At 42.7% G+C, this 26,530-nt stretch overlaps 2 protein-coding genes and 1 long non-coding RNA gene across 7 annotated transcripts; 2 read left to right on the plus strand and 1 right to left on the minus strand.

Moving 5' to 3' along the window:
* Window positions 1–6,017: 6,017 nt before the first annotated feature.
* Window positions 6,018–11,715, plus strand: cmc1 (C-x(9)-C motif containing 1). Its single transcript, XM_034554226.1, has 4 exons — window positions 6,018–6,108; window positions 6,508–6,600; window positions 10,758–10,848; window positions 11,037–11,715. Exons 1-4 carry the CDS (start codon window positions 6,069–6,071, stop codon window positions 11,155–11,157), a joined length of 345 nt encoding a protein of 114 aa, XP_034410117.1. The 5' UTR covers window positions 6,018–6,068; the 3' UTR covers window positions 11,158–11,715.
* Window positions 11,716–12,575: 860 nt separating this feature from the next.
* On the minus strand, window positions 12,576–22,241 carry azi2 (5-azacytidine induced 2). 5 transcript variants are annotated; one of them, XM_034553313.1, is made up of 8 exons: window positions 22,072–22,240; window positions 20,054–20,307; window positions 19,295–19,411; window positions 18,938–19,037; window positions 18,458–18,591; window positions 18,213–18,277; window positions 16,614–16,738; window positions 12,576–14,189 (listed from the first exon to the last, which is right to left on the minus strand). In XM_034553313.1, the coding sequence occupies exons 2-8, from the start codon at window positions 20,270–20,272 to the stop codon at window positions 13,744–13,746; spliced, it is 1,206 nt and encodes a 401-aa protein (XP_034409204.1). In that variant the 5' UTR covers window positions 20,273–20,307; window positions 22,072–22,240; the 3' UTR covers window positions 12,576–13,743. The 5 variants fall into 5 exon arrangements, with proteins under 5 accessions (XP_034409204.1, XP_034409203.1, XP_034409202.1 ...); XM_034553312.1 differs by having other exon boundaries at window positions 12,576–14,186; window positions 18,932–19,037; XM_034553311.1 differs by having other exon boundaries at window positions 18,932–19,037.
* Window positions 22,242–23,501: 1,260 nt separating this feature from the next.
* LOC117745187 lies at window positions 23,502–26,109 on the plus strand. The gene is made up of 3 exons (XR_004611215.1): window positions 23,502–23,613; window positions 24,130–24,236; window positions 25,363–26,109. It is a non-coding gene; the product is annotated as an uncharacterized LOC117745187 (long non-coding RNA).
* The last annotated feature ends 421 nt before the right edge of the window (window positions 26,110–26,530 follow it).

A 26,530-nucleotide genomic window follows, 5' to 3' on the forward strand; every position in this document is an offset into this window, starting at 1 on the left:
TTTTTGGGGGGTTGGCGCAACACCTTTCACATCTTGTGCGTGCAAATTCGTCGTGTGTGTTAGTATATTATTATTATATGGTGTGAAGGGCCTGATGACTACATGAACACTGCACCTCTATACCAAAACTGTAGGCCCGACAGACAGCAACATCTCTCTCTAATGCTGGAAAGAGGGAGGCAGCCCTCTTCTCCAGTAATACATTTCATCAGATGAAGCGGAGACGAGGGAAGAGAGAGGACTGTTCCTGCACGTTGTGACAGCGATTGATAAAGATCTCTGAGCATTGCATGCAGAAAGCAGAGCTTCAGACAGCTGCATCTGCGGCGTACTGAAGTGTACTGTTTCTGGGACTGATGGAGTGGGGGCATAATGGCTTCTGGATGTGATGTCACTTGAGCACACAGACACACAAGCGCACTCTCACACACACACACACACACACACACACACACGCGCGCGCGGGGATGCACATACGTCGTTACTTCTGAGATGTTCTTTAAAAAAAAAAAGAGAGTCTCTTTTATCCATTAAAAATCTATCGATCTTGTGCTTTGCCTTCTCTACTTGATGTTTTTTTTCTTTCTTTTTCCCCGTCATAATGGAAAGTCTCCCCAGCCATTTCTTCAGCCTATTCTTCATTTGGAGTAATTATAGATGGAGAGGTAAAAGATGTTTTTTTCCCCTTTCTTTTCTTTTCTCCTTTCCTACCCATCTTTCTCTCCCCTGTGCGCATTCAGAGGCGCTCTCTCACCACTGCATTCATATTAGGGACATGTCTGAAAGGCTCCCGCAGCATGTGGTGTCCTCTGACCATCCGCTATGGCTGTTTTTTTTTCTGTTGGCATTAACAAGCCAAGCAACCGAGGATAGCTTTTCAACAGGTACAAACTTTTCCTTTTAGATAATTAACCGCATTCAGACACTCGGCGCAGTGGAGGCGATGTGGGTACAGAAGCCTAGAGAGGATCGTATTCTAGAAGAAGAAGAAAAAGGATAGAGAAAGGGGGAGAGAGCTGGAGGAAAAAACGTCAAAAGACAAGATGTTCTCTTTGGTGTTGTTTAGTGCGAGTGGATTCTATACCAAACCCCTATTCAAATAGTCCGACCTTCATTTCTGCTCTCCTTGTTGTCCTCGCCGCTGTCCTCTTCATCTTTTCATCGAGATGGACCACGTAATGAGGGAAAACTCTGGTCATTGTACAACGGTCAGAGGTTTGCTGGCTTAATGAATGGGAGAGACACAAGAAGGGCGAATGCTCTCCCTCGTTTCCCTGTTTGCCATAGCAAGCACCAAAAAAAGCCCCGGGATGCCTCCTGAAGAAGGCCCTCCTCCATCCGCCGCCGTCTCATCTCTTGTTAAAGGGGGCATAAAGCGAAGGCAGAAGGGGGAAAAAGTAATTTTCTTCTCCTGTCCTATTCATTCTTTTGGTTGGTTTCTTCCACTTTCTTTTTCTCCACTGTGTACTTTCATAAAGCTTATAATTATCTTGGCGAGAGCCCCTCAAGTGAGAACGAATGGGGTCTTTGTAGCCTTCTCTCTTCAGCCCTCTGCTGTTTCTGGAGAAGAAGGGGAGTCGTATTAACATTTGCTCTACCAATTTTACAGATGCAGTGAGAAAAAAAAAAAGCCAGATGTGTCTGGTCTTAAAAAAAAGAAAAAAACCTTTCAACAACTTTTAATTTTACAAACGTATTTACGACAGCGTTAATGCAGTTACTGCAGGAAGTTATCAAATTTGAATCTCATAGTTAATGTTTAATATATACTAATTAGCGAATTGTACGGGTGAATTGTTTAATTGTGTATTTGAGATGTGCAAAACTACAGACTGAGAGAAACGTGCCATTTCTTTTTTTCTTACTGTATTGTGACAGCTCCATGAAGAGTACTAAAACGACAGATATCACTGGTTTGGGGTCCGTCTCTCCCCCTCCATCATCTATGCAAAAAAACGTACCTCCGCTCACCCAAGCCTCCCTCTATGCCTCTGTCTTCCATCCCCAACTCTTCCGACTGATTACTCCTAATGTAATTTTAATTAAAAACGGTGGTGTCAAAGGGTTTAGCCTGCCTGAGAAGCGGGTGCAGATTGTGGCACAGTGGCAGACCCCTTCACTTGCTTGAGAGGAAATGCATCCTGACATTGCTTGGGTGTTGCCAACACGACCAATTTCTGGCTCATCTGAATATCACGGTAGAACTTTGTTATGCACCCGGAAGTGTGTTATTTCTTATATTGCTGAGTTTTGGTTGGTTAATTTTTTTATTATACATATTTTACGTCTTCGTGGTGATTTCAGGGCAGTTAATGCTTCAAACTTGTATCAGTTGAGCTGGAGTTAATTCAATAAAATAAAATAAATAAAAATCTCAATCTCGTTCTTTTGTGACGCATATCGGGTCTCGTTAAAGAGCTGAATAAAAAAATTATTGATGATTGGTACACGGTAAAAGCTGGTTCTTGTCTTTGCATTCATTCTGCCAAACTCCATCACAGGTCTGCATGTCGTGGGTCAAACTAATCAATTCCAAAAGCCAGCGAGGAGACGAGGTGAAGCCACCAAGCTGTGGCTTTTTCTAACATCAAGATGCACTCAGTTGACATTGACAATAAATACCACTGCCACATTTCACATGGGGTGACCTGCGGAAGGTGCCCCACAGCAGAGGTCTGCCTGTAGGTTTGTAATCCCCTCACCCGAGTCGTTGGATTATCTGCTCTCCATCGACCCTGAAGAGGCTCCCCGTCGCCCGGGCTTAAACACTCTGTAAAAAAATCTCATCTCCACGCCCCATCTGCCGGCAGGCACGGCGTCTTGGAAGTCACGGATACCCGAGGAGTGGGGTCCGAGGCGGCGCGGCAGAGGAAGAAATCCAAACACACCTCCTCCGTCACGCTGTGGCTCTGTGGAGCGGAGAGGAGCTTTTAGTACAACAATCTGTTCTCTGCATTATGCTCCTTTAAAACTACTTTTAATGTTTCCATCCACGGCGCAAGGTAAAAGCAGTGTCCAATAAAGGCTTTATCGTCCCTTCTGCGACACAGTTTTACTCCACTTCTAGCAGTGGACATCACTATATTTAGATAAAGAATATATATACGTATAAATCGTACAACAATAACTGTTGTTCTGGAGAGTCACAGGTGCAAGAGGTGCCGGTGTCAATGATCCTTTAACTTTCTCGGATCGGGGCCTTGTTTTGTGGCCGTCGTTGGACAGTTGGAGGAGCTGCTTGTTGGCCCCTGAGCAGTGGGGCATGTAGTAAGGGGGTTTAACTTTGCTAACCTCCTTCTGCCAGGTTCATGGGGCCCTGCTGCTTGGTTAATATTGGATCAGTGTTGGGAGCCCATGCCCCTGCCATATAAGCCAGCATGCTACCTGGGGTATTGAGCAGTTTCCACTACGGAGCCAACTGGGCTTGATCCTCGCTCTCATCCTAAGACACAGGATTGATTCCCTTCCTTTTATTGTTTTAAAGGCACATTAGGTAATATCTGTACTCTCTCGTGACAACTAAAATGAACATGTGTGTGGGAGTCTAATAGGTTTGCTGAAGGGTTTCAGTACAAACAACAATTTGCATTTTCTCCACTAGTTGCTTGTCTTGCATAGTAAGTCCGTAAGTGAATTAGTAAAACCAAGCTGTTTGATTATTGCATTTCAGCTTTGTTATTCTTTATCTTTTGTTTGATAACCCAATTACACAACCCAAAGAGGGTTCACACTTACAGTAAATAAGCATTTGATGTTTCTGTATATTTACAATGTGGTTAAACACGAATATAAGGGAAGATACAAGTGTTTTCTTTGAGTAATGGGTGAGCATTATAGCAGTTCAGTAGGCAGGCAACACTGTCAGAGAAAATCACGAGGAGTCAGTTAGGAACCTGTAATGATTCACTTATATTCTCTTATGAAGAATATGAATGGTTTGAACTGTACGTGAAAAGTGCATACTGTATATGGGTGAAGGCTTCAAATAAACCCAGACCTCTTCCTGCACTGTGCATATTATTTATCTCTGTTAAGTTTTTAAATTTTTTTTTTAATTGTGCAAAATAAAATCAACATTTGTGCTTTTATTATTATACATTTCCAGTTCCCACACTCATTTGCATTTGTGATTATTTTGGGGAAAAAAGACTCATCGTCAAAGAATCAGATTTTCTTTGTAAAAGAAAGTCGATTTTTCTCCATTGTAACATATTTCCGCCTCATTAGACATCAATGTTAGGCTCCTGCTTCTATTTTGTTAATTTACTAATTGTATCAAGTAAAACATTACTTATGTATTCGTATGGATATACATACACTGTGTCTGAGAGATGCGGAGAAAGTACATTTTGGCTTCAACTGTATGGAAACATAAAATAAAACTCATGTTTTGTCAAATATTCAAAACATAGAATATAGTTTTCTTTTCTTCTCAGATTTGGTTCGGTGTATGCAATCGTTCACATGTGCTCCACTTGGCCCTGTTGTGGAAACTTGGCCATGTGCTACAGTTTGGAAAGATCTGCCGATATTAAAATCTGCAGATGCCCACCTGGTGTCAGGAGGGATGGAAACAGAAGAGGGCAGTCTGGAAGGTGTTTGCTTGGACTTGGAGATGTGTGTGTCCATCTGCTGTGACTGTGTCTATGTCTGTGGTAAAAAAAAACATGCAGCTCATACAGGTGTCTCATACAGGTGCCTGTTGTGTCTGTTTGTTAAATGGCGTCTTTTCTTTATTTTTTTTGCTTGAGGAAATCACTGTTTTTTTTCTTCTTTTTTCTTTCTTTCTTTCTTTCTTTGTGGCTTTTGATTTGAAGATGAAACGAATGTGCTCTTCCACGGGAGTAAAGTGGCTGCTTTAGCTTTGTAAGGTCAGAGAGCCGTTAGAACTTCAAGTCGACAGGCAAGGCATTCACAATATCCCCTCTGCTGGTGGTGTGTGTGTGTGTGTGTGGGGGTGAGTGTAAGTTGTGAAGGCGCACTGCGGTGCATATGCGGTGTGGATATGGAGGGGGGTAGTTTACGTGTATTTCCTAATGCAGTCTAACGTGTGAAGCTTGTCTTTTGCTTCAAGGTGTGTGTGTGTGTGTGTGTGTGTGTGTGTGAACGTCTGCGTGTGTGTACCTGTGACTGAACAGGTGGGGCCTCCTTGCATTTGATCTAGACAGCCAGTCCGCCCCACAACTGACTGTGGTCAGGCTTACTGCTCAGCATGCAGTCTGCAGTGCAGGCTCAGAAACATTGTGGTTGGATACTAACGTACTTTCAGCGAAGTACTCTTTCACCGTTCTTATAGCTTTATTCCCCTCGAGCCGGTTGGTCCAAATAACAGATTTTAAATATTTAAATCATGTTTTCTTTTGCATGTGAAAGAACAAAGAAATAATCATTATTCATAATAGCGTTCAGTCATTAAATCCTGCAAAACTAATACTGTTTAATTTGCCAGTGACAGTCTCGCTGCTGCTGCCCTTAAATCAAATTGCATGTGACATCGGCAAAGGATTTGTACCATTGTTTCATAATAATGAATTCAAATGTAAGTAAAAGTAATAACGGTTATGGGAGGAAGCACTAGTCTTCACACATTTCAAATTGGCTCCGACCACATTGCACCATTTGACATTATTCTATTTTACATACAGCTATATGATGCAACAACATCATCTGGCATTTCTACAATTATGTCCACCTCTTGTACTGTAACAGTAGAGGTTATGTCTTTCTGTAGCACATAATTCGGATTGGGATTATCTGACCTATTTTTTGACATTGGTTACATGGCTGGTATCACTCACACCTAATTTGTTGTGCAATTACAATGAAAACCATGACATTATTATTATTATTATTATTAATAACCACATAGTGTGTGAAAAAGTGTATTATAATATTATGAGTCTCTTATTAATCTAAATGGCAAGGGCAAAAGCATCAGAAACTCCTTTCCACAAAAAAAAAGAGTCCGACTGTGACTCTGGGATTTGTAGTTTCTCGCGCCGCCCGATGACGTCAGCGGAAGTATTTTGAGCGTAAGCGGGGTCACATTGGTCCAGTTTTGTAATGTTATGACAAACATCGCGACAATGGAGGCAGCAGCCAACACAGGTACGAAAACATCTCTCGCTCTCTTAAAGTGCGTGACGTGTTTTTATTTTATTTTAATGACGTCCTAGTAACTTAAATGTCCGACTGACGTCGCACTTTATACGGCGTTATTCAACGTATATGTGCGCTCGTGTTTAGCTAACGTAAGCTAGCACCATAGCACCAATTTCTACGTCATGGGGGAGTTGAACATGTATTGTTCGTGTTTCCGTTATAGTTTAACGTGGTTGTGTTCACAGCCTCCCTCAATGGTGCAGCAGTTGACTTTGTAAGCGTTGCACGCTGTTTGGTTGTCTGCATGATGATGATGATGATGATGATGATGATGATGATGATGATGATGATGATGGTGATGGTGGGTTTCCTGTTTATCGGTCTTTATGCTTGCTGCCTTTTCAGAGGAGATCCAACTGAGGCACGTGGAGAAAGATGTCCTTATCCCCAAAATGATGAGGGAGAAGGCCAAGGAGCTCTGTGTTGAGAAGGTTCAAGGTGTGTGTATGCGTGTGTGTGCGTGTGTGTGTGTGTGTGCGTGCGTGCGTGTGTGTGTGTGTGTTTGTGTGTGTGTGTGTGTGTGTGTGCGCGATAGATGGAGCACGTATCTTTCTTCCCAATTTCAAGAGTCACATCTTACAAATAAATACGGTTAGGGTTAACAGGACCACAGCCATGCTTGCCTTATGTTTTGGTTTAGTAAATGCTATTAAAATGCATTTCCTTGACACATTTTAGAGTTGGATTTGGTTTCCATCTACAAATTTGCTAATAGGGAAATCTTAAAAATGTTTTATATATATATCATTTTTAATCTCAGGGTTGCTACGGAGTTCTACTGAAGGTGTACAGTATTTCATATACACAAATAAATCACGTTCATTATGAATGGAATATTTATTAGACTAATTGCATAATTGAATTAAATGACAAAAGAAAAGAAATTCTTAAAACAAAATAAATAAAGACGGTGATGAAGAGTACAGTGAATACAGATGAACCACAAATAAATGAAAAGGCTAGGTAGAATCAGTGACTCATATCATTGATTGATTTAATTAAATATGTCATTTATACCTTTTTTAAATTTGGCTCAATACATGTACATCTTTATTAGTTCAAATTTAAATGTATTAATGATCATTAAGGCAAAAAAAAAAAAAGTCTTTTATTTTAAAGTCTCTTCTCTTAGAGCCTCTTTCTGTCAATAGTTGGTGGAATAAATCTTCAGCACGTTGGCGCATCGCCGGATGGCCGTGGTCAGATGTTTCTGCTCGCAGTGGGCCTTCGAGCCTGCAGTCGGACAGAATTTAATTGAATCTTTTTTGTATACGTCCGCTACATTGGTATAGTGCAGACCGGCTTACTGGAGCACTTAATGGAAGTGAGCCGAAAAAAGGTCTTAATCTGTACTGAACAACAGTGGTCTTGGTCACACCAGTGAAATCACAGTTATGTTCACACATATTTGATTTAGAATAAGGACCTCCTCATCTATAATAAAATGAGAGAAAACCAAATGTTCTTTCAGCTACATCATCAATAAACCTTCCAACTTTTATTATATGGTCATAGTGAAATACTTTGAATAAGCCCAATTTCATCAACGTGAGGTCCTGGGACAGGGATGTTGTATGTGTACAGATTGTAAAGCTCTCTGAGGCAAATTTGTGATATTGGGCTATTCAAAATAAACTGAATTGAATCAACCAGGGTCGCTGAAACATTAGAACCACCTCCCCATTATAACGCAATGCAACTCAACAGCACCACAAACGGTCTCCAGCATGACCCCAAAAAACGCCCTGAATCTGAAAGTAAAACTGAAGTTTCAATAAAAACTCACCATTTATCAGCTTCCTGAAGGTCGGATGTATGGTTGGGCTGTTAGTTTCAACCAGTTTCAACTGAGTGTATCCTGTATTACAAATGCAATAGAAAAGCCCCGCAGACTGAAAGTCCTTTTCCTATTCTACAAAGGTTAAAGAAAAGGTCCAACATGAGCCTTCATACATTGATACTTGTTAATTCAAGTAATTTGTACGGCCAAAGGTCTAATATACTCAAGAGTGCTGTGGATTTAGTATGCAGTTATTGAAGTATGCAAAGATGACTAATGTCACTGTGATCACTTTAGATTATTGTTTGAACTAAATAATATTCAGTTAGGCGTCACAATAGGATACCGCCACCCTCCAGTTTGGTTTTCTATCAAAGTCTGCATTTCACCTCCAGAGAAATTAATAGCTTTTGGAAAGCTGTAAAACAAAGAAATGCCTAGAAAGCCAAACAGTGTATTTTTAGAAGCCCCCCTAAGTATTGGATGATATGAACAAAAGGTTCATTAACACTTATTTATGGTTTAACTTCTCCCAGAGACCGGAGTCCACAACATTTGGCTGAAAGTCTGCCTATGATAGCCTGGTCACCACACTTATTATCTGAGCATGTGTGACTCCACAACTATATTTAATACAGAGGAAATGTATAATACAAAATATGACTCCAGGCCATGATGTGTGTAGTGTTATTTTTAATCGCAACCATAACAACCACACTCTCACAATAAAGATGGATTATTAATGATCTCAAATCAAACGGTATCTTCATGGGCTTTCTTTTTGTTTTTACTGTCTCTTTTTAATAATTCGACTCTTTTTGGCTAAGCTGCTTCCCACCACCGTGAACACGCAGTTCTTGAGTCGAATAAAATGTGTATTTCTCTGAATTGATAAACAGGCCGATTGGCGCGGCGCCAGTTAATCTGCATGGAAACGCCGGCTGCAGCTTTGCTCGCGTATGCCTCCGGTCTACTGCAGCAACACATCAGCCAGATGATGACGACTCTGTGATGTGGTTTCGTAATATCTGAGCCCGGTGTGTGTGGACTGCTCACGCGGGCAGACGGTGGCCGTGTGGGTAGCGGAAAGCCCCCAGTACTAGCTTCTCATCCCACTCGTTTTCACACCTCCATGTCCGCCCCTCCATCGTGTCATTCTGCGTGTTTGTGTCGGCACTGGGCTCCCACACGTGTCGATGTGATTGCGTATCACAAAAGAAGATTTGCAGTAATATGTTTTCCTGTGTGATCCGTCTCTGCTCACGGGCCTCAAAAAACACACCACAAGGTGTGTACAAATATATATATTTATATTTATATATATAAAAATGTATTTATTTATTTAACAAGCAACCGCCCGACTACTGTTATATTTTTGTCCAAAATGTGGAAGAAAAGAAAAAGTCTCAGTTGAAAATGGTAATTTTCCCAAATACATATACTTAATGTAGGGATGTGCCAATCTGACTTTTTTCAGCCGATACCAGGTACCAATCCAATACCAGCGTTTAATTAATAAGCTGCATGCCTCGGGTCTCGAGCTGGGGAGCTAAAGTTACGTTGACGAGCTCTCCTTCATTCCCCTGGAGCCGGGAGCACAAGCCGATGGCGAAGTGGTTGCCATGCTAATTTCAAACGTTACAGATCGCAAAATACCTCCAACTTACTTGGTGCTCTACTTTCTCACCGCTGTGGTCATGTCAGAGGTAGCGACTAATGTGCCCGTTTGGAGATTGAGGCCTCCTTTGGGTGTCTTTCATCTGTGTTTCTTTTTTTTTTTTCCTTCTCATGAATCTATAATTTCATTATCAGAGTAATGAAGAATTATATAAATTGCCCTTTTATTGGATCAGATTGGTATTTCGGTATCAAATCGGTGCATCCCTCACTTTCAGTTACCACACATTATGAATTAATTTCATTATCCAGGAATGCACATATCTTGCTTTAAAAATACTTTTTTTTCCTCCGTTTTAACGAATGATTTGTTCGAGGTTCACACCTTTTTTAAAAAAAAATGTTTATTTTTTAATCTTCTTCTGAAGGTCCAAGTCTCCCTAAAACGTTGTAGCCCCCGAGCTTCTGCTTTCTGCCAAACTACACGTCTGTATCTTTTTAAACATGGCAAACAACACGGCCTCCAGTGACGGTGGCATCGCACCTTTTCTTTAGGAGGGCCTTTTCGGACTAGTCTCCCAGATCTGTCGTTGGCGTAGCTGCGATCAGAAAGGCAGCCTCCATTAGTACCATGGGACGGGGATGAGGCGTTTGCTGATTAGATTAGTCACACTGTTCTGCTTCTCTAAATTGGTTTTGCTGTTGCTTTCTTTTTTTTTTTTTTATCTTCTTCTTTTTTTCACATCTGCATCCTGATGAAAGTGACTGTTATAACCATACTGATGCCTCCTGATAACGGTATTTATGACGTCAGATGTTTGAAAGGGGGGGCGGCCACGGCAGGGCAGTGTTTAAAAATAAATAAATCCTTGAAAAAGAGCTCGTTAACGAGGTGAAGAGTCTTCAACGCCTTGTTTAGAACGAAGACCTCGCATGTTTAATCTGGAAGAACACCAGCAGCCGGGGCACGATGTCACTGACGCTGCCTCGTGGGAAGGGCGTTACCATTTGCACCATATTTAGTGTGCTCACTTTTTGTGTTTTTACAAGTTATGTTCCAGATGTAGAGCCTTGCATGTGCGGCTACTTATTTTCTGTCCCACGCCTGCACTCACGGATATAATAATGTAAGGTGAAAAGGTATGATGTCATATTTCAAAACCTGTTCCTCCTTTTTCTCTCCACCACCTCCCTCCAGCCTTCAACCACTGCTGTAAAGACACCGGTTTCCTCATGGTGTTAAAGTGTCGAGAGCAGAACGCGGCGCTGAAGGAATGTCTGACGATACAGTGAGTATTTCTGCACACACACTAGCACAGCGTGTGCGTGTGCGTGTGTGCGTGTGTGTGTGTGATCTCACCGACAGCCTCCGCTGTTGTCCGTCGAGTCTCTGCAGTCTCGTGCCATAATACTCGCCATCAAAGCGAGTCACGCGAGGCTACATTTGATAATGCTGTACCCGCTTGTCTTCCACCAGCTACAGGGACCCTTTGTTCTTCGAGCAGTGTAAGCAGGAGTACATCAAAGAGAAGCTGGAGTTTGAGAGGACGGGGATCGCAACGAAGAACAGGAAGCAAAAACTACCAGCTAGCATGTGAGGAGCGGCACGACGGCCGGATTCCCTCCTTTCGGGAAGGTTGCGGACTGTGACTCCCAGGACCCGTCGCCATCCAGCAGGATTAATTTCTCCTAAAGGCACTGTTTAAAATCTGCGGAGTGAGTGAAATGAGTTTTGCTGTGCAAGAGTGGTGTGTGTGTGTTTATATAAATAAAAAATAAGCACTTTTCTCGGTTCTCTATATTTGCAAAATGTCCTCCATCAGATGGCCAGAATAATCTTCCGCACATGATTGAATCGATACAGAAAGATCTGATCATACGGTCACCTGCTGTACCTAAACGCTCCGCTTTGGAGGCGCAGTGATAAATTAAGGGATGCTCAGTACCTGCTGAACGTCTTTTATATTGTACATTCAACGGTGGCACACGCTGTGAGGAAGAGGCTGGTTCGTTGCCTTCGCTTGGGACCTCCTTTGTTACCGTGGAAATGAGACGCCTCTACAGTGTGTGTGTGTGTGAGAGACCTCCGACATCCCGACGACCCCTGTGTGTGATCATGTGACGTATGCAATAAAATGTGACATTAATACAAAATATTAATTTGCCGTAAAGTGTGTGTATATCGGTGGGGTGACTCAGACAACACGTGACATGTTCATGAACGCATTGTGTTGAATATTAACATTAAGTCCATTGTTTTACTCAAATACAAGTGATGAGTATAAAGTATGATATTGAGGGGCTGATGGTGAATTCTTGTTTGTTTGAATATGTTCTTCCTCTTCACTTTTTGGTGACAGCTGACTAGACTCCACATCTGTCGGTCGGCCATTTTATGATTATTTAAAAACACATCACCGTGCAGCACGCAGTTTTAAGTTGTAAGCGAGGCGTTGAGGACAAAGTAAAACTCACGCAATGGTTTCCTTTCCTTTGTTTAATTGATCATATTTACAAACAGTCTGAAGTGCAGTAAATCTAAAATATAATCCATATCTACTGTACATTGCATTTTGGTTTGCAAATCGTTTACAGAAGTATGAAACTACTGCTGTAAAATAACACTTCTTAAAAACGAACAAAAAAGACGAAAAAATGATCATGAAACACACTGAAGAGAATGCGGGGAAAGAAAATATATAACGAAAGTCTTTTTGACAACCATGAGCCTTTTGTGCACTTTATTTGATTCAGTCACAGCTCATGAGTTCTCGTCGAGCCACCCGTTCTTATACGGGTCAGAAGGGTCGGGGGGGGGGGGGGGGGGGGGGGGGGGAGGGGGGGGGACCCTAAAGCTACGCTTTGGAGTACTGAAGCCCACCATATACTTTTATACAGATATGCACGTCTCCCCTCTGTGTCTTTGCATTCTGCTCGTTTGTACATCCTTCAGTTGTTTGTACTAAAAGAGAAACGTGTCTCCTCACGACAACTTAGCTCATACTGGAAAAAAAACTAAACATGTCTCATAGATTAACACCAGCACAGTACAGAGTTTAGATAATTTTTTCTATAATTCAAACTCCACAAACCTAATTGGGTTTCAAATACAGGGGGAGTGTGTGTGTGTGTGTGAAGCCTTTTCCACGAGTCCTTCAATGTGAAAGCAGTTTGTTGTTGACATTTCTGTGAAAAAAAACAAACATTTTCTGGTGCCAGTGAGAGTGCGCAGTTTTTATTATACTGGAAGTGAATTCTCAAACATTATTTGGCAAGCGTAGGTGGATCGACAGCCAACTTTGATCCGTGAGGGCTTTAATAAAAACAACAATTCTTGAGGGCACAAAAAAAGAAAAGAAAAAGATGCAATTTGGTAGCGGTTTAAAAACGTTAAACGCAACTTTGATTATCCCACAGTTACTGCATGTCTGCCGCCATCACAGTACAAAAACAAACCACATCAAGTCCTCACGCCGCCATCTCCTTCACACGATCGCGAGACACACATGGGACTACACACCGTGTATACTTTACAGCGATTAAATGTAAAAAGACTTGCATTGGAGGGAGTAGTTTTACAAATTCGAGTACAACGCCGTGGCCCTCAGTGATCACTGGCCGCAGTGAGTGGAGAAAGAGGCCCTTCGAGCCCTATCAGGTTTATTATGTCGATATACAGACGCAGGCAGGCGAAAGATGGCCGCACACCGATCTGCACACACACACACACACACACACACACACGCAGGCACACTCTTTGCTTGGATGTATGTGTGTTTATTACGCACACGCAGAAATAAAATTGCCCGTATGCATGCTTGCACTCACTAAGCGTGGGCACACAAGGACGCAGACAAAACGATTCCTGGCGAGGGTCTCTGGTTCCTCTGCGAAGTCCGACATGTCCTCCGGTGCGATGTGCAGCGATGACGGAGCGACGAGTTTACGGAGTCTTTGCCTCAAAAGAAGAAAGAAAGAAAAAAGGCCTCGTCTGGCCCCAATTATTTTCCACAACCAGCAGGTCCAGTGCAGTCCAGCCAAGAGGAGTGGTCTTATCAACTTAAGGCAGGTTAGGTGGTAGCTATGTGGCAGGGTTGGAGTGTCCATTCATTCTTTCTTTTTTTTTCTTCCCCTATCCAATTAAACGCTATTTAATAATCTATCCGCCCCAGTCGAAGCCCCTCTCAATAGGGCTTGGCCCACTCAGCGTTGGGAGGGCTCCTGGGGCTGCAGTTTCCAATTGAGGACGAGGAGTTGGATGCAGCGGAGTGTCCCTCCCAGAACATGGCATCGCTGGGTTTGGGGGGGCTGGGGAAGGACCGCGAGCTGTCATCAAGGGAGGCTTGGTTCAGGGGAGGCGGGGGCAGGACGACGGAGCCGGCGTCGCTGCCGTCCAGAGCCTCTCCGGAACAGCTCTGGGAGGGCCAGGGCCCGTTGTACCAGCAGTCCTCCCGCAGGCTGTCCGGCAGCAGGGTGCCCGACGGCCCGCCGACAGGGGGGCAGGGGCGGCCGGAGCACGAGGGGAGCGGGGGGGCGCTAGGGGGGCGAGGTGCTGACACCCGGGGAACTGGGTGGTTTTTGTTGTTCTTTTCCACGTCGTCGAGACACTGGACTGGGACCGTGGAGGCTGCTGGGGGACGGAGAGAGGGGCGGGAGGGTAGAAGGGGAGGAAGAGAGCAAAAGACAAACAGTTGGATGTTGGAATTGTTGCAATAAAATGCCTGTGAGAGCTTGCCAATTTTTACAGGTATATATATATATAATATTTGTAAAATTGTTAATGATAATATTATCATTAATACTAATTTCATTGCCCTCATATGGGGACACTACTTCCTAACAGAGGGATCAGGCTGTACATTGCCAAATGTTGACACTGGGTGCTCAATCAGATTATTGGTGTTTCTTTACTTATATTTGAAATCAATATGGGATCAAAGAATTTTTTTTTTTTTTTTAAGTTTCATACAATATTTTACAAAGTTATTGTATGGCTGAGAGGATAGAATGAAAATGAAAAAAAAGCTTTTCACTACCTTAATATTTGGAATACAGTTCAATTTGAGTGCACTTCAACTGCAACTGTAGACACATTAATAGAGCACAAAAGATTATGGGCGTGGTATACTGAAGGGAAAATCAAAGCAATGTATTCTCTAGTTGGTAATTGGCATTAAGTACCTAATTCAGTCGACATATTTGCATTATTAAAAGCTACCGTCAGAAATGGATATCACCGATTATCATTTACGTCTCAGCTCTCGGTTCATTTCTACTCGTCGGTGCAAGTAAACAGAAATAAATCAAACAAGCGACACACTCGAGCGGGACATCCACAGGACTTCAGATGAGATTCATGCGTTTTTTCTTTCTTTTAACGACATCATGTCTGTAAAATCCAGCCGTGAAAGTCTCCTTTTGTGTTTGGCACCACGATCATTTCCTTACTTATTCTATACGTTGTGTGGATTAGACGAAGGTTTCTTATGAGATTTCCGAGGTGCGTTCAAGCCTTTTGATCCCTCACTAGATAATCGGCCTCCCCGTGTCAAAATAGAGCCCCATGCAGAGCCGGCTACATATCGCACAATGAAACCCCCCGCACCATGTAAATACCCACAACAATAATAATAATAATAATTAGGTTTTGCTCTCTAGAACTAATCAAACAAACCCCTATGCGTAAACTAAGCCACACTTTAATTCCGTACAAAGCATATCGATGCACAAATCAGACATCCTAATCTCACACACAAAATCATCATTTTGAGCGAATAATAAACTTCCAATAGAGTATCTCCTCACGCTCCCCCCCCCTCTTGCCTCTATCCATCCACACATCCTCTATCCATCCATGCCTCTCCACTACTCTTCCATGAGAGTCTCCTGAGTCTAGGATTTGAATAAAAGTGATTCCAAAGGAGTAACATTAGAAGAATACAGATACACAATACGACTGAATAAATACATAGCTCAGCCCCCCCCTCCCCCACCTTCATATCTCCCTTTCTTTGCCACTCCTGCTTTTCCTTATTTCTCCATCGGTCTCATCTAAGTTACAGGATTACCTTGTTATTCAGTGGAATAAATAGGCCAAGATTTATTTTTCTTGCTGCTATTTCGTTCTAATTTTCACCTCCTGGTCTCCTCTTCTGACACTCCGAAGGGAATCGACAACAGAGGTAATCTCTCCTGGAGTAGAATACATCATCGCAGAGGGAGGGGCGAGGCGGAACGGACTATTTCACGATGTCCTCGATCAAAGTGTTTCAGTACTTTGATAATAGCCACAGTCTTATCACACTCTTATACAAATTGTGACAAGGAGCAGCGTGAGTAGTGCTTCTCAGAAAAGTCTTCTACCCCCCTCCCCCCTCTCTTCGTCCCTTTTTTATGATAGCCACATTAGTTCTTGTGTAGAGAAGCAAAGTTTGAATTCCAGCCACTCTACTTGAAGTGAACATATTGGACAATGTGGTTAAAGACACATTTGCACATGTCAGATTCGTTAAATATACAAACCCTCGACAGTATACTTATTGCACCTCTTCAGCGTGGTTATACAGTCTCCAAGTATAGATATTAACTTCATACTTGGGATCTATTCGCTCTCCGCTTCTCATCCGGCTTCCAGCCTCGTCTTTATGTCACTTTCCGAATTGACAGCTGCTTCAAAAGCATTACGGACTACTACGCGACGCTTATTTGTGATTGTTATGGAGGAGGGTAACGTGCAGCTTCTCCAGAGACGGGAGCTCCTCAATGTGTCGAAAAAAATGCAATCAGGTTGGACTCGCAGCTGTACGACGGGCCAAATGCAAGCATGTGCATTCGTGAATATGACACTTTGTATGAGCAATACTTTTTGATTCGAATTGTATACTCGTAAGTCGTGGTAACCCCTGAGAAATTGCTATAAAAAGGGTATGTCGGGGCTACAGGAGGCTCACTGCGCTGTACACACTGGAGCTGGTGTGGAACAACAAGGTCATCCCATATCATATATGGGATGACCTTGTTGTCGAGTGCGTGCCCACAATGCTTTGCGCCTCACCTTGTCTCGTCTCACTGATGAGCGGCCGGAGTTTTCTAATGAGGCCCGTTTGGTTCTTCATCTCCGAGTGGAGGCGAGTGACCTCACAGCACAAGGCCTCGTACGTCTGCTGCATGCTCCTCTCCCTGCAGGAGAACAGAGAATTGATTTTTTTTTTTTTTTGCGTCTGAAGGATTTTTGCTTTTCTGGAGGAGAGCCTATGTGAGTCATCCAACCGTCAAAAAAAAATGTATCTCCTCTGTGGCCGAAGACCAGAAGAAGATGTGGCACACTGCATCGCGTGATGTCACTGGAGAGCCACTCAGATAGCCTTGATGTTGTTGTACTCACTCAAATTGTGGAGGCCTTTTGTGAGATTGTCCTTTCCTTAAAAACTCAAGGAATGTGTAATTTTTTTGCAAGTTTATTGACATTCCAAGATGTAAAACCCGGCTCATAACTATATGCAAATGGGTGTATAATCGTAGAAGACTAATCTATTAAGTAAACTCCTGAAGAGGCTTGTTTCTTTATGAGAACTGTAATGCTGCTGTATACTTTGTTTTCTTCGCTGACACATTCAACACAGTCACCGATTTAAAAAAAAGAAGAAAAAAGGCACAGATGAGTTGAGCATAATCACTTCCCATTACGAAGGCACATTTTACGCTATATGAAAATTAAACTCTTCCCGACTGATTGATTTCAATGCTTAACCCACCCGGTAGCATCAGACCGCAATGCAAACCAAAACAAGTGCAGGTATTTGAGGCAACACCTGCAAGCGGTCCTCTCCACACATTATGGAAAGTTGAGAAAATCTCATCAACACTTAAGCGTTAACTTCAAACACCTGCCTGGAACAGCAGAAATAAAAAAAATAAAAACAATGCGAGGAAAAACTAAACGTTTTTGTGCCTTATGAAAACTGCTGACACGTGAAACAATTAGAATGCAGCACAAATAGAATTTTCTTCATGATATGCGAGGAGATGCTAATGTACTGATGGACACAAGTGGAAGGAGGTTCAGCTGGTGAGGTCGTGAAGTTCCGGTACTTCTGAGTTAAAATGTATAAAGCTGCACCCTCCTCTAGTGGCCAAAGGGGAGCATTACAACACGAGCAGATACCATGACATCACATATATCACAATACACTTAGACTCTCATGCCATTATTTCCAAACCTGCATGTTTTTTTTCTTTGTTTTTGTTTTAGCCAGAATACATAATTAATTATGCTTATATTTACTTTCTAGGAAGCAACTAATCTCATGTAAACTCATCATCCAAAGTCTTATTTGTTGCAGTTTACAGGTGAAAACAGAGATTGGAAATGTCGTCCGAGTGTTGCATTCAAGTGCACATGGAAAGCATTGCATCAAACGTGAACACTTCACAACGTGTATTCTGGAGCTTGCAGCATTAAAAATATATATTACACTGGTATGCTGCAAATGTACTTAAAGTAAGAAAAACAATACTATACAATTTGTACAACCAACGATCGTTTTATTTAGCGCTCACACAGCGCTTATTACTGTCATTTTTGTCACTGAAATGAGAGTTGGCCACTGGATCGGCAGCCACTCTAATAGATGATCATCATAAAACACTTTACCTTGTGTTATGCTTTGCGTCACAGGTCTGATCCAAGTCTGGTCCGTTAAGGCCATGGGGTTCCTCCTAAAAATCAGAGTAAAGTTATGCAAAAAATACACAGAGAGTGGAAGTTGTGTCTGAAGTTGTATTTAGTATATTTACCGGATCCATTACTCTCTAATCTAGTTACGCCACATCTCTCCAGTACCTCTTATCTTACCACTCCCCTCCTTTCTTTTCTGCTGTCTCCCCACTTTCACTCACCCCACTTCTATCCAGCAGTCTGCTGTTTTCCAGCGTCACCCTCTCCAGCTCCTCCTGCAGTTTGAGGATCTTCAGGTCGGCGCCGACGCTGTCCACTTGCCAGTAGTCCTGAGGGCTGTTCAGGCTCTTCATCACTGGACATGCACAATACAACAAAAAAGGACTATTGATACATGTAAATGAATGTAAAGTGTTGATGTTTTTTCATACATTATATTTGACATATCCTTATGATTAAGACTTTTTGCTGTATATTTTTTAACAATGAATCGGTCACATGGCGAGTTGGGAAATGCAGTTAAAACACACAGTAAAGCTAAAGACGCCGCAGCGTAGCATTGGCTTTGCCTCAGAGACCTCTTTATTAAAATATTTCAACAAATAAATGCATATCATCATCTCACTTAAGTAAGAAAGACACGCTGAGGAAGTCAGCTGTTACACAGAGAAGAAGGCCGACCCTATGTGCTCTACCTGTACCTTGGCTGGTCTCCATCTCCGTCCTCAGCTGAAGCAGCTCCAACTCTTTGGCCTGGAGCTGCTCCGTCAGCAGCCTCTCACTCTCACTCTTCTCTTTTTTCTGATGGAGAAAGAGACGAGATGGTGGTGGTGGTGGTGTGGGGAGGGGGGGGTCAGCACTCATATCAATGAATCAAACTCTCTCTCTCTCTCTCTCTGCTCATGATCTGTTCCACATGTGTGCTGTATTTGTGTCATGATATCCTAAGCGTGGTGTCTACGAACCACAATTACAGCAGAGGAATCGGTAAAAAAACCCAACTCTTTATTCTCCTTATCCTATCTAATAAAATACTACAAATGAATCAGTAAACACACCAGTTTGTTCAGCTCCATCTGCATGTCCTCCTTCTCTATGTAGATACCTCGGTAAGCACTGAAGGCCTTGTTTACGTACTGGGGACCCTCTGATGGAGGAGCCTCTGGCCGGAAGAGCTGCAGTGGAGACGATGGATAAGATACAGAGAGGAGAGAGAGAGATCAATTTCATTCAACTCGCATATCTGTGGTCGGAGGTCACTTTTCCTACCACCGCATCCTATCTTGATGGGCCAAATGCTTCACCAGATGAAACTGAATAAATTAACCACCACTAGAGGCAACTCTGTCCACATGTTGTGGAAGCATTTTCACGTCAGCTGACCATTCCTGTTTAAATAGCTCTCACTGTATTGTACAGAGAGAGCTGTACTCTTTTGTTGGTTTTTTTCAATCCATTTTCGGGAGCCAAGTGTAGAGCCATTGTGTGGCATAGCATAGTTTTCCACACCCCCTTTCTGTTTTTAGACAGAGCGGATGTGTTTCTCATTGTTGTATAGCTTTGACTATAGGCCAACACTATTAATGATCCTGGCATGCACACTCTCCTAGAGGCAACTATTATGCGGTTGAATCTGCTGACTTTTTCTAAACTTTCTCAGAGCATTTTCATGTTTGTCCATAACGTTTTGGGTAAATGAAAATAAATCTCCCTTTCTAAACCTTGCTCTCTGGCTTTTAAGCCACCTGGATGAGCAGTATACTCCTTCACTCCTCCCGCTATCATCTGCTCGCCCACCTCTTTGTTTACATCCGTACCTTGTCCTCCAGCTGCTTGACCCTCTTCCTCAGCAAGGTATTCTCTCGCTCGGTGTCTCTCAGCCTCTTCTTGATGTCCTCGTAGGCCGTGACCAGGGCGAAGTGGGAAGCGACAGATTCATCGCCGGCACACACAGACACAGGACTCTCGCCAGCAGCGGTGTAGGCCGTCTCGTGTTTCAGGATGCAAATGTCATCATCCACTGCCAGGGGCTCCATGCCTGCACAGGCCTACTCTGTAGCAGATAGAAGACCTGGGGATCACATGGAGGTGGTTTCATTTTTAACTGTGGGGGTTTCTTATAAAAGCGACCACAAGATGAATGAATTAAATGAAGTGCTCTTTGGTTTGACAACTTGAGCGAGCACCGAGTATCATTAAACATTTCCATTGCCTTGCGATTACAATACATTGGTTTGTTAAGTTGCTTTGCAACATTATTGTGACATTGATGGCGGGCCATTGCTATGTTTTGCACTACAAATCCCGCAGATCATTCTGCAATAAAACAGTTTCTCATTGCTGTAACTTTGTTTAGTTGATTAAAAATGTGCTGCAGTAAATATACAATGCATCACTTCCTGTGCTCAAGAGACATTTGAAATATTTAGAACAACAAACGGAAAGAGTTCAACTGTAAATTGACGGGGGTTTACAAATTGTAAACCTTTTTTTTAAAAAGTTGTCCTAATCTTAAAAGGATCTAGTTAATGTAATTGTATTAATGGCTCTTTAAATGTTTGTTCCGACAGGTGCGTTTTGTTTCATCATTACTTCACGCAAAAAAAATAAAGGATAAGGTCGGGGAATTGATTGTAGGCGTGAGCACACCGACAGAAAGTCCTCAACCAGCATCAGGACACATATGGATGAACCGTCGCCATCATCAGGCCCACCGCACAATAACATAGGTTTCTTGTGCAGAGGTGATTCCACCCTATGTGTGCGGGTGTGAAGAGAAATTGGCAGATATCTGGGACATGTGTGTCATCTGTATTTTTTTAGACACATGGCCCTTGCCCTATAATAAAACAATAATATAAACACCCAAAACAATATTTTCTCAAGTCATAAATACAAACGGTACACTTTGGGGAGAAAAGAGAGACTCCACAGTGGCACAGATCAGATGACTATAAGAAGTCCAGCCTCGCTACCTGACACAGACATACCGGTTCCCTAAAAACCGGTTCCCCTTTCTGTCCAGAAGTAAGTTAGCTCGGCAGGAGAGACGGTGCAGCTAAAGTGAGTTGATGATGTCAGCATGCAATGGTGCAGCAAACACTAGGGAGCCAAGTTATTATTATTTTTTTTAAACAGTGAAGGCCGAATGTTTAAAAAAAAATATGTTTGCAGTGGGGGGATGATGGGACACGCTCAAAGATCCACGAGCCGAGAGAGAGAGAGAGAGAGAGAGAGAGAGAGACACACACACACACACACACAACAAAGCAGAAGCGATGGCGTTTAAAAGGACGACTTCAGAAAAATGGTACGAAATCGAAAGTGACCCCCAGCAAGTTAAAACGAAAGTCAACGCGTGACCAAAACAATGGCACGAGCAAGGACGTCGTTGCGGTCGCCTTCCCCTCGATACAACCACGAGCTAAAAGGCCGACAGGGAGACGACGGCAGCCTAAAGACACCACCCCCGTTTCATTGAAAATCAACCGGTAATTGGGATGTAAACAATCAATGACTCTCGTGTCTGTGCGATGCTAACGTTACAGCGTTAGCTTTCCGCCAGCTCTGTTGACAACCGACCCCCCCACACCAAAAAAAGAAGAAAAACACACACTGACAGTCACATTTAAAACAGGCATCAACATGAACAACACGACGCAGACAGTCACGCGCAGCCGCATCGGATACGTATCGATAGATTCCGCGATGACATCGATCTGTTGACGATCACAGTTAGCTAGCGTTAGCTGCGTGGCTAACGTCTCCCTTTTTGCGAGGTGAAGCGAAAGCAGTCGCTTGTTTTTTTTTGTTACCCTCCCGGCTTCTCACTGACCGTATCAGGTGTTCTTCCTCAGCTATGCGACAGCCGGACACACGGGGTTGACATTTATTCTCGGGGGGGGGGGTAAAGCAGACCAGTTTCTCGGAGGTAAAACAAAGAGACGACGCTGGGAATCGCGTACCGTGTCAGAAACTGACAGGTGAGGAAACAAAAACTTCCGGGAGTCACTTGACCGCCGAAGTCCTTTCAAAATAAAACGCAGAGCGTAAAGCTAGAAGTGGGCGACATCGCTCGCGGCGGAATAGCAGTTAGGTTACGTCGAAGGTCGAAGAAAAAAAAGAAAACGGGTGTATCGAGTTTAGTTTGACGATGTGTAAAAGAAGAGGAAGTTCTGCTGTTTTAACCCCCCCCCCCCCCCCATAAAAAATCAGTTCAGAAAAAGACAATAATTTGTCCGAAAGGAACACAGTTCAGAGTCTCCGGTGAAGATTAATTAGCTCGTTTGACGTCACGGATGATGAGCGTGAGCCTCCTTAACTACAGTTACATTTCTTAAAAGTAAGTAGCTGTTAATTGTGTTGAAGCTTGCCGTCACGTCCTTTCCCGATGGCGGTGCCAGAGGTCATGGGGTCATCTAATCATAAGGCCCCCCTCATTAGTTGGTGAGGTATGAGTCTTGTCTTAGATGCGCCCAATAAGGCCCGTTAAAAAAATGATAGTTTAAAAAAAGTAAAAGAGAGGAACGCTACTTTTTTAGAACAACTTCTGTATGATTGATTTCACAACTGCTAATGTATTTCTCATTGGCAGGTACAACACTAAGAAAATACTCGCAGTTATTGAGCTGGGAGATAAGATAAGGTCAACTTTTATTAGTCCCGCAGTGGGGAAATGTACAAGATAACTAGCTTAAGCTAGCTAGCTAACTAACTATAGCGCTGTCACGACAACTAGCTAGCTAACGTCAACCGTTAACGTTAATCGCCAAAACCTTGTGAGTTGTTAGTGAGTCTATTATTATTTGTAATTTAACTTTTGGTCAATCAGCCCATCTTGACTGCAACATGTCTTCCTTCCTAAGGTGATTACTGAGAAATGAGAGATGACTGATGATGAAATAGTTTGGAAATTGTAGACCCCGCAATCCTTTGGCATGTTTTTTTTTTTAATATCATGAATTGCTAATTATGCCACTGGAGATTCCAACAGGAAGTAGAACCATTCATTAACACTGATGACACATTCAGATGTTTATAGTCCAAACATAGCTAGACTAGTTGATCAACCTGTAATGTGAACTATTTTAATATTGATATTCATGTGAATCTATGTTGAGGAAGTTGAAATTTACCAGCAGTGATTGTGCTCTGCAGAACATTAAAGTGTATGTACAGTATATGTGTTAGTTAAAAACATTTATTTTTGCCAATTCATTTCTAAATGTGCTATATTAATCACTTTTGAAGGACATAGGAGTCAAAAGTGTGAAATACAAAAAAAAAAACAGTGCTTTGGCTGTGGAGGAAGCTGCAAAGATCCGTGCCATGACATGTGAAGAGGAGCCCACAATCTGCATCATGAAAACTCGTGAGTGTAAGTCCACTTGCATGTGTCACCTCAATAGATAATAGTCTTTTTGTCACTTCCCTTTGACTGCGGAAGACTAGTGTTGCTCTGTGAATACTCCGGAGAGTAACAATGCTTTTCAATCACAGTATAAAGCTGTTTTTTTCATTTCTTTCCAGATAGGCTGTGCTTGATTCATAATTAATTAATTAATTGTCGTAGTCGGGCTTAGAAATGCATAAAGATCGTGAGTCCTCTGAGTTTGTCCCATCTTGTAAAACTAATTTTCTTTCTCTAAAGGTTACCCATCCCTCTAAACCTTTGTAATGCCCATGTGTTATCTTCAATCCAACTCTTCTCCTAGCAAGCAACACAAGTAGTTTGAACTCTTCTATAAATGTATACGTTTATAGCCTTGCGTTTGTATTTGCAATAGATTCTGTCTGTCTGGAAATGTGAAATGCGCTACATCCCTGCAGAAGTGTTTGCCACATGTAATGTATTTGGGGACTATACTACTGTTTCTTATCAATGTCATTGCAGTGCTGTCAAAGGCTCAGTTGCTGATGTCTAGCATAGAGGAACTGCTGGACCTTTGCACATCACCAGGCCCCTCCAACCAGAGACGGTGCAGAATGATAGGTGTAGAGGTGGGGGCTGCAAATCCTCAGACAAACCTCATGTGAACCATGTGACTATGACCATGAACACACTATTTACATTGTCTAAGCTTAACCGTTGCTCTAAATGAAGCCTTTGCGGCGTACGTATTGGTCATGTGGATCCATGAGGTTTGTCCTCTTTGTTGTTTTCTGACTTTGTTCTTTCCACCCACTGATATGGCAGCTCTTGTGTTCTGGGTGGACCAGAGAGGTCTATTTGTCTAATTCATCTCATCCTGTCTTTAGAGGACATAATGAAGCAGATAGGACTATTACATTCACTCAATACTGAGGTCAGAAGTGGTCAGGCTACATGAGCTCTATACAGTTGCATAGCAACAGCATTAATTTGCCTCTCCGCTGCAGCCTGAGATGCAAACTGAATTGCCGTCAATGTGGTTTTTCCAGCTGACATACGGTAGAAGCTACTTAACTATTTCACTGTTTAATTGTTGCTGTGCACTCGAAGCCGAGCCTCTCAGCTTCTTTTACATGGTTTTCCATCAAAGTGATCAAGGGGACTAACGGCTTTAAACATTAAATCCTCCTGACCTATTTATTGAAGTACCAGAGGGGGCAACAAATACAACTTTATCCCAAACTTTGGTCAGAAAGAAATACCTTCAGCGTGTGGTGATCCAAAGCGGCATTGATTTCCTCTGTAGGCTCGTTGCCGTATTCGGGCTGTGGCCCAGTTATATGATGTTCCCCCACCTCAATCCCACCTACAAAAGGTACTAATTGGCTCGGCTACTTCTTCGACCGGGAAACCAGTCATTCTTGAAAGGCCTTTAAATCTCCCGACAAAATGTGAGATGTAGGCGCTTATTCAGAAGTCTGGAACCAGGCTAGCAAAACACTAATGGTAGTTAGGAGTGTTTATAGATTCTCTTTCTAACAGGAGGCGCACACACACACACACACACACACGCGCACGCACACACACGCGCACACACGCGCACCATTCTCTCTATTGCTCATACTGCACAAGGCGTTTTTTTAACAAATGGTTTTGTCATTGTTTTCATGTGCTCAGGCATCCCGTGCACAGAGTGACCAAGTGTGCACGTTGTTGTTGTTGTTGTTGTTGTTGTGGTTGTGACCGATTCAGCAGGAGCGTGAGGCCAGCGTAGAGGAGGACGGAGAGACCTTGGTCATAGACGGCTTCAGGTTTGAGAGTGCGGTCAGCAGGGAGGACCTGAGGAGGCTGAGACCACCGGCTGGTAGAGGAGGAGGTGGCTTGAGTGATGGCCACCGCAGTGGTTTGATCACACAAGGTCAACAAGGTCAAAGGGCTGGCAGAGGTAACTGGCAGACGGAGAGCCAACCAATGACACTTTGTACAAATGATGGAAGACAGGCTGACAACTGACATGTGCAGCTCTTTACAGCGGCGAGACGAAACAGTACATGACCCCATGTTGTAATGAAGATATCGGTTGTTTTACCGTCGATAAGCTTTCCAATTGTTAATGAATGCTGCCGCAAGAAGACGTTACGAGTTATTTGTTTCTTGTTTTTCAGATAAAACAGTTTTGAATTGCCATAACTCAACGTTTGCATGTATCAGTGTTGCGTGTGTGTTCAAAGTGCTGTATTATATCGGAGAGAATGTTTCAAGTTAAAGATCGAATACTTTGCATTACTTATTTAACGACTCTTGTTCAAACCAGTATCTCGCATTTTTCTGCAGTGTGATCCGAATGGGAACAGTAGCCCACCAGCATTCCATCCTATTGTGTATTTATTTAATTTGTGTGGGACACACAAACGCCTTGAATGTCCCGTGTACAACGACACACTGCGTATAGGTTAGTTGGGGGACATAGCTTCCTGTTTGATTACACTAGAGTCCTTCCTGTTTGTCCCCTACTGTAGATCAACTTGCTCCCTAAAACCACCTTTTTTAGTTCAGTTGACTTGAAGAAAAACAATGCAATAAATACACATGACAGTGTTATACTTTGTCATCTGGAGGTCTGTAAGTCATCTACAACCTTTTTAAAGCTCATAAATAAAGTTCACTGCATTGGAGGATTGTGACAGTATCGTCTCTCGGTCTTAAATATGTCGCTCTTCCTCATTGGTCAGATACTGTATTTATTTACTGTGTCTTTACTTCTCTGCTGATTGTGGTGGGTGGAAAAAAAAAAATCTTTAACTCGTGATACCGTGTGCATTACATCATAGCATCGAGTCCCAGTATTTGATGATATATGCCATATTCTAAATAGTGTGATACTGTTAGGGATACTGTTAGTGGGATACCCGGTCAAATTAGG

The sequence above is a fragment of the Cyclopterus lumpus genome, chromosome 16 (assembly GCF_009769545.1).
Source record: "Cyclopterus lumpus isolate fCycLum1 chromosome 16, fCycLum1.pri, whole genome shotgun sequence".
NCBI lineage: Eukaryota > Metazoa > Chordata > Actinopteri > Perciformes > Cyclopteridae > Cyclopterus > Cyclopterus lumpus.

What these genes read in the sequence shown, in the direction of transcription:
- azi2 (XM_034553311.1), bottom strand. Translation starts at nt 20,272, where the DNA reads ATGGAGCCCCTGGCAGTGGATGATGACATTTGCATCCTGAAACACGAG. An exon ending in TCAAGCAGCTGGAGGACAAG is followed by an intron (nt 19,412 to 20,053) that starts GTACGGATGTAA and finishes TCTCCACTGCAG; the next exon opens with CTCTTCCGGCCAGAGGCTCC. An exon ending in GGAGACCAGCCAAGGTACAG is followed by an intron (nt 18,592 to 18,931) that starts GTAGAGCACATA and finishes GTGCATGTCCAG; the next exon opens with TGATGAAGAGCCTGAACAGC.
- cmc1 (XM_034554226.1), top strand. Translation starts at nt 6,069, where the DNA reads ATGACAAACATCGCGACAATGGAGGCAGCAGCCAACACAG. An exon ending in CTGTGTTGAGAAGGTTCAAG is followed by an intron (nt 6,601 to 10,757) that starts GTGTGTGTATGC and finishes ACCTCCCTCCAG; the next exon opens with CCTTCAACCACTGCTGTAAA. An exon ending in AAGGAATGTCTGACGATACA is followed by an intron (nt 10,849 to 11,036) that starts GTGAGTATTTCT and finishes GTCTTCCACCAG; the next exon opens with CTACAGGGACCCTTTGTTCT.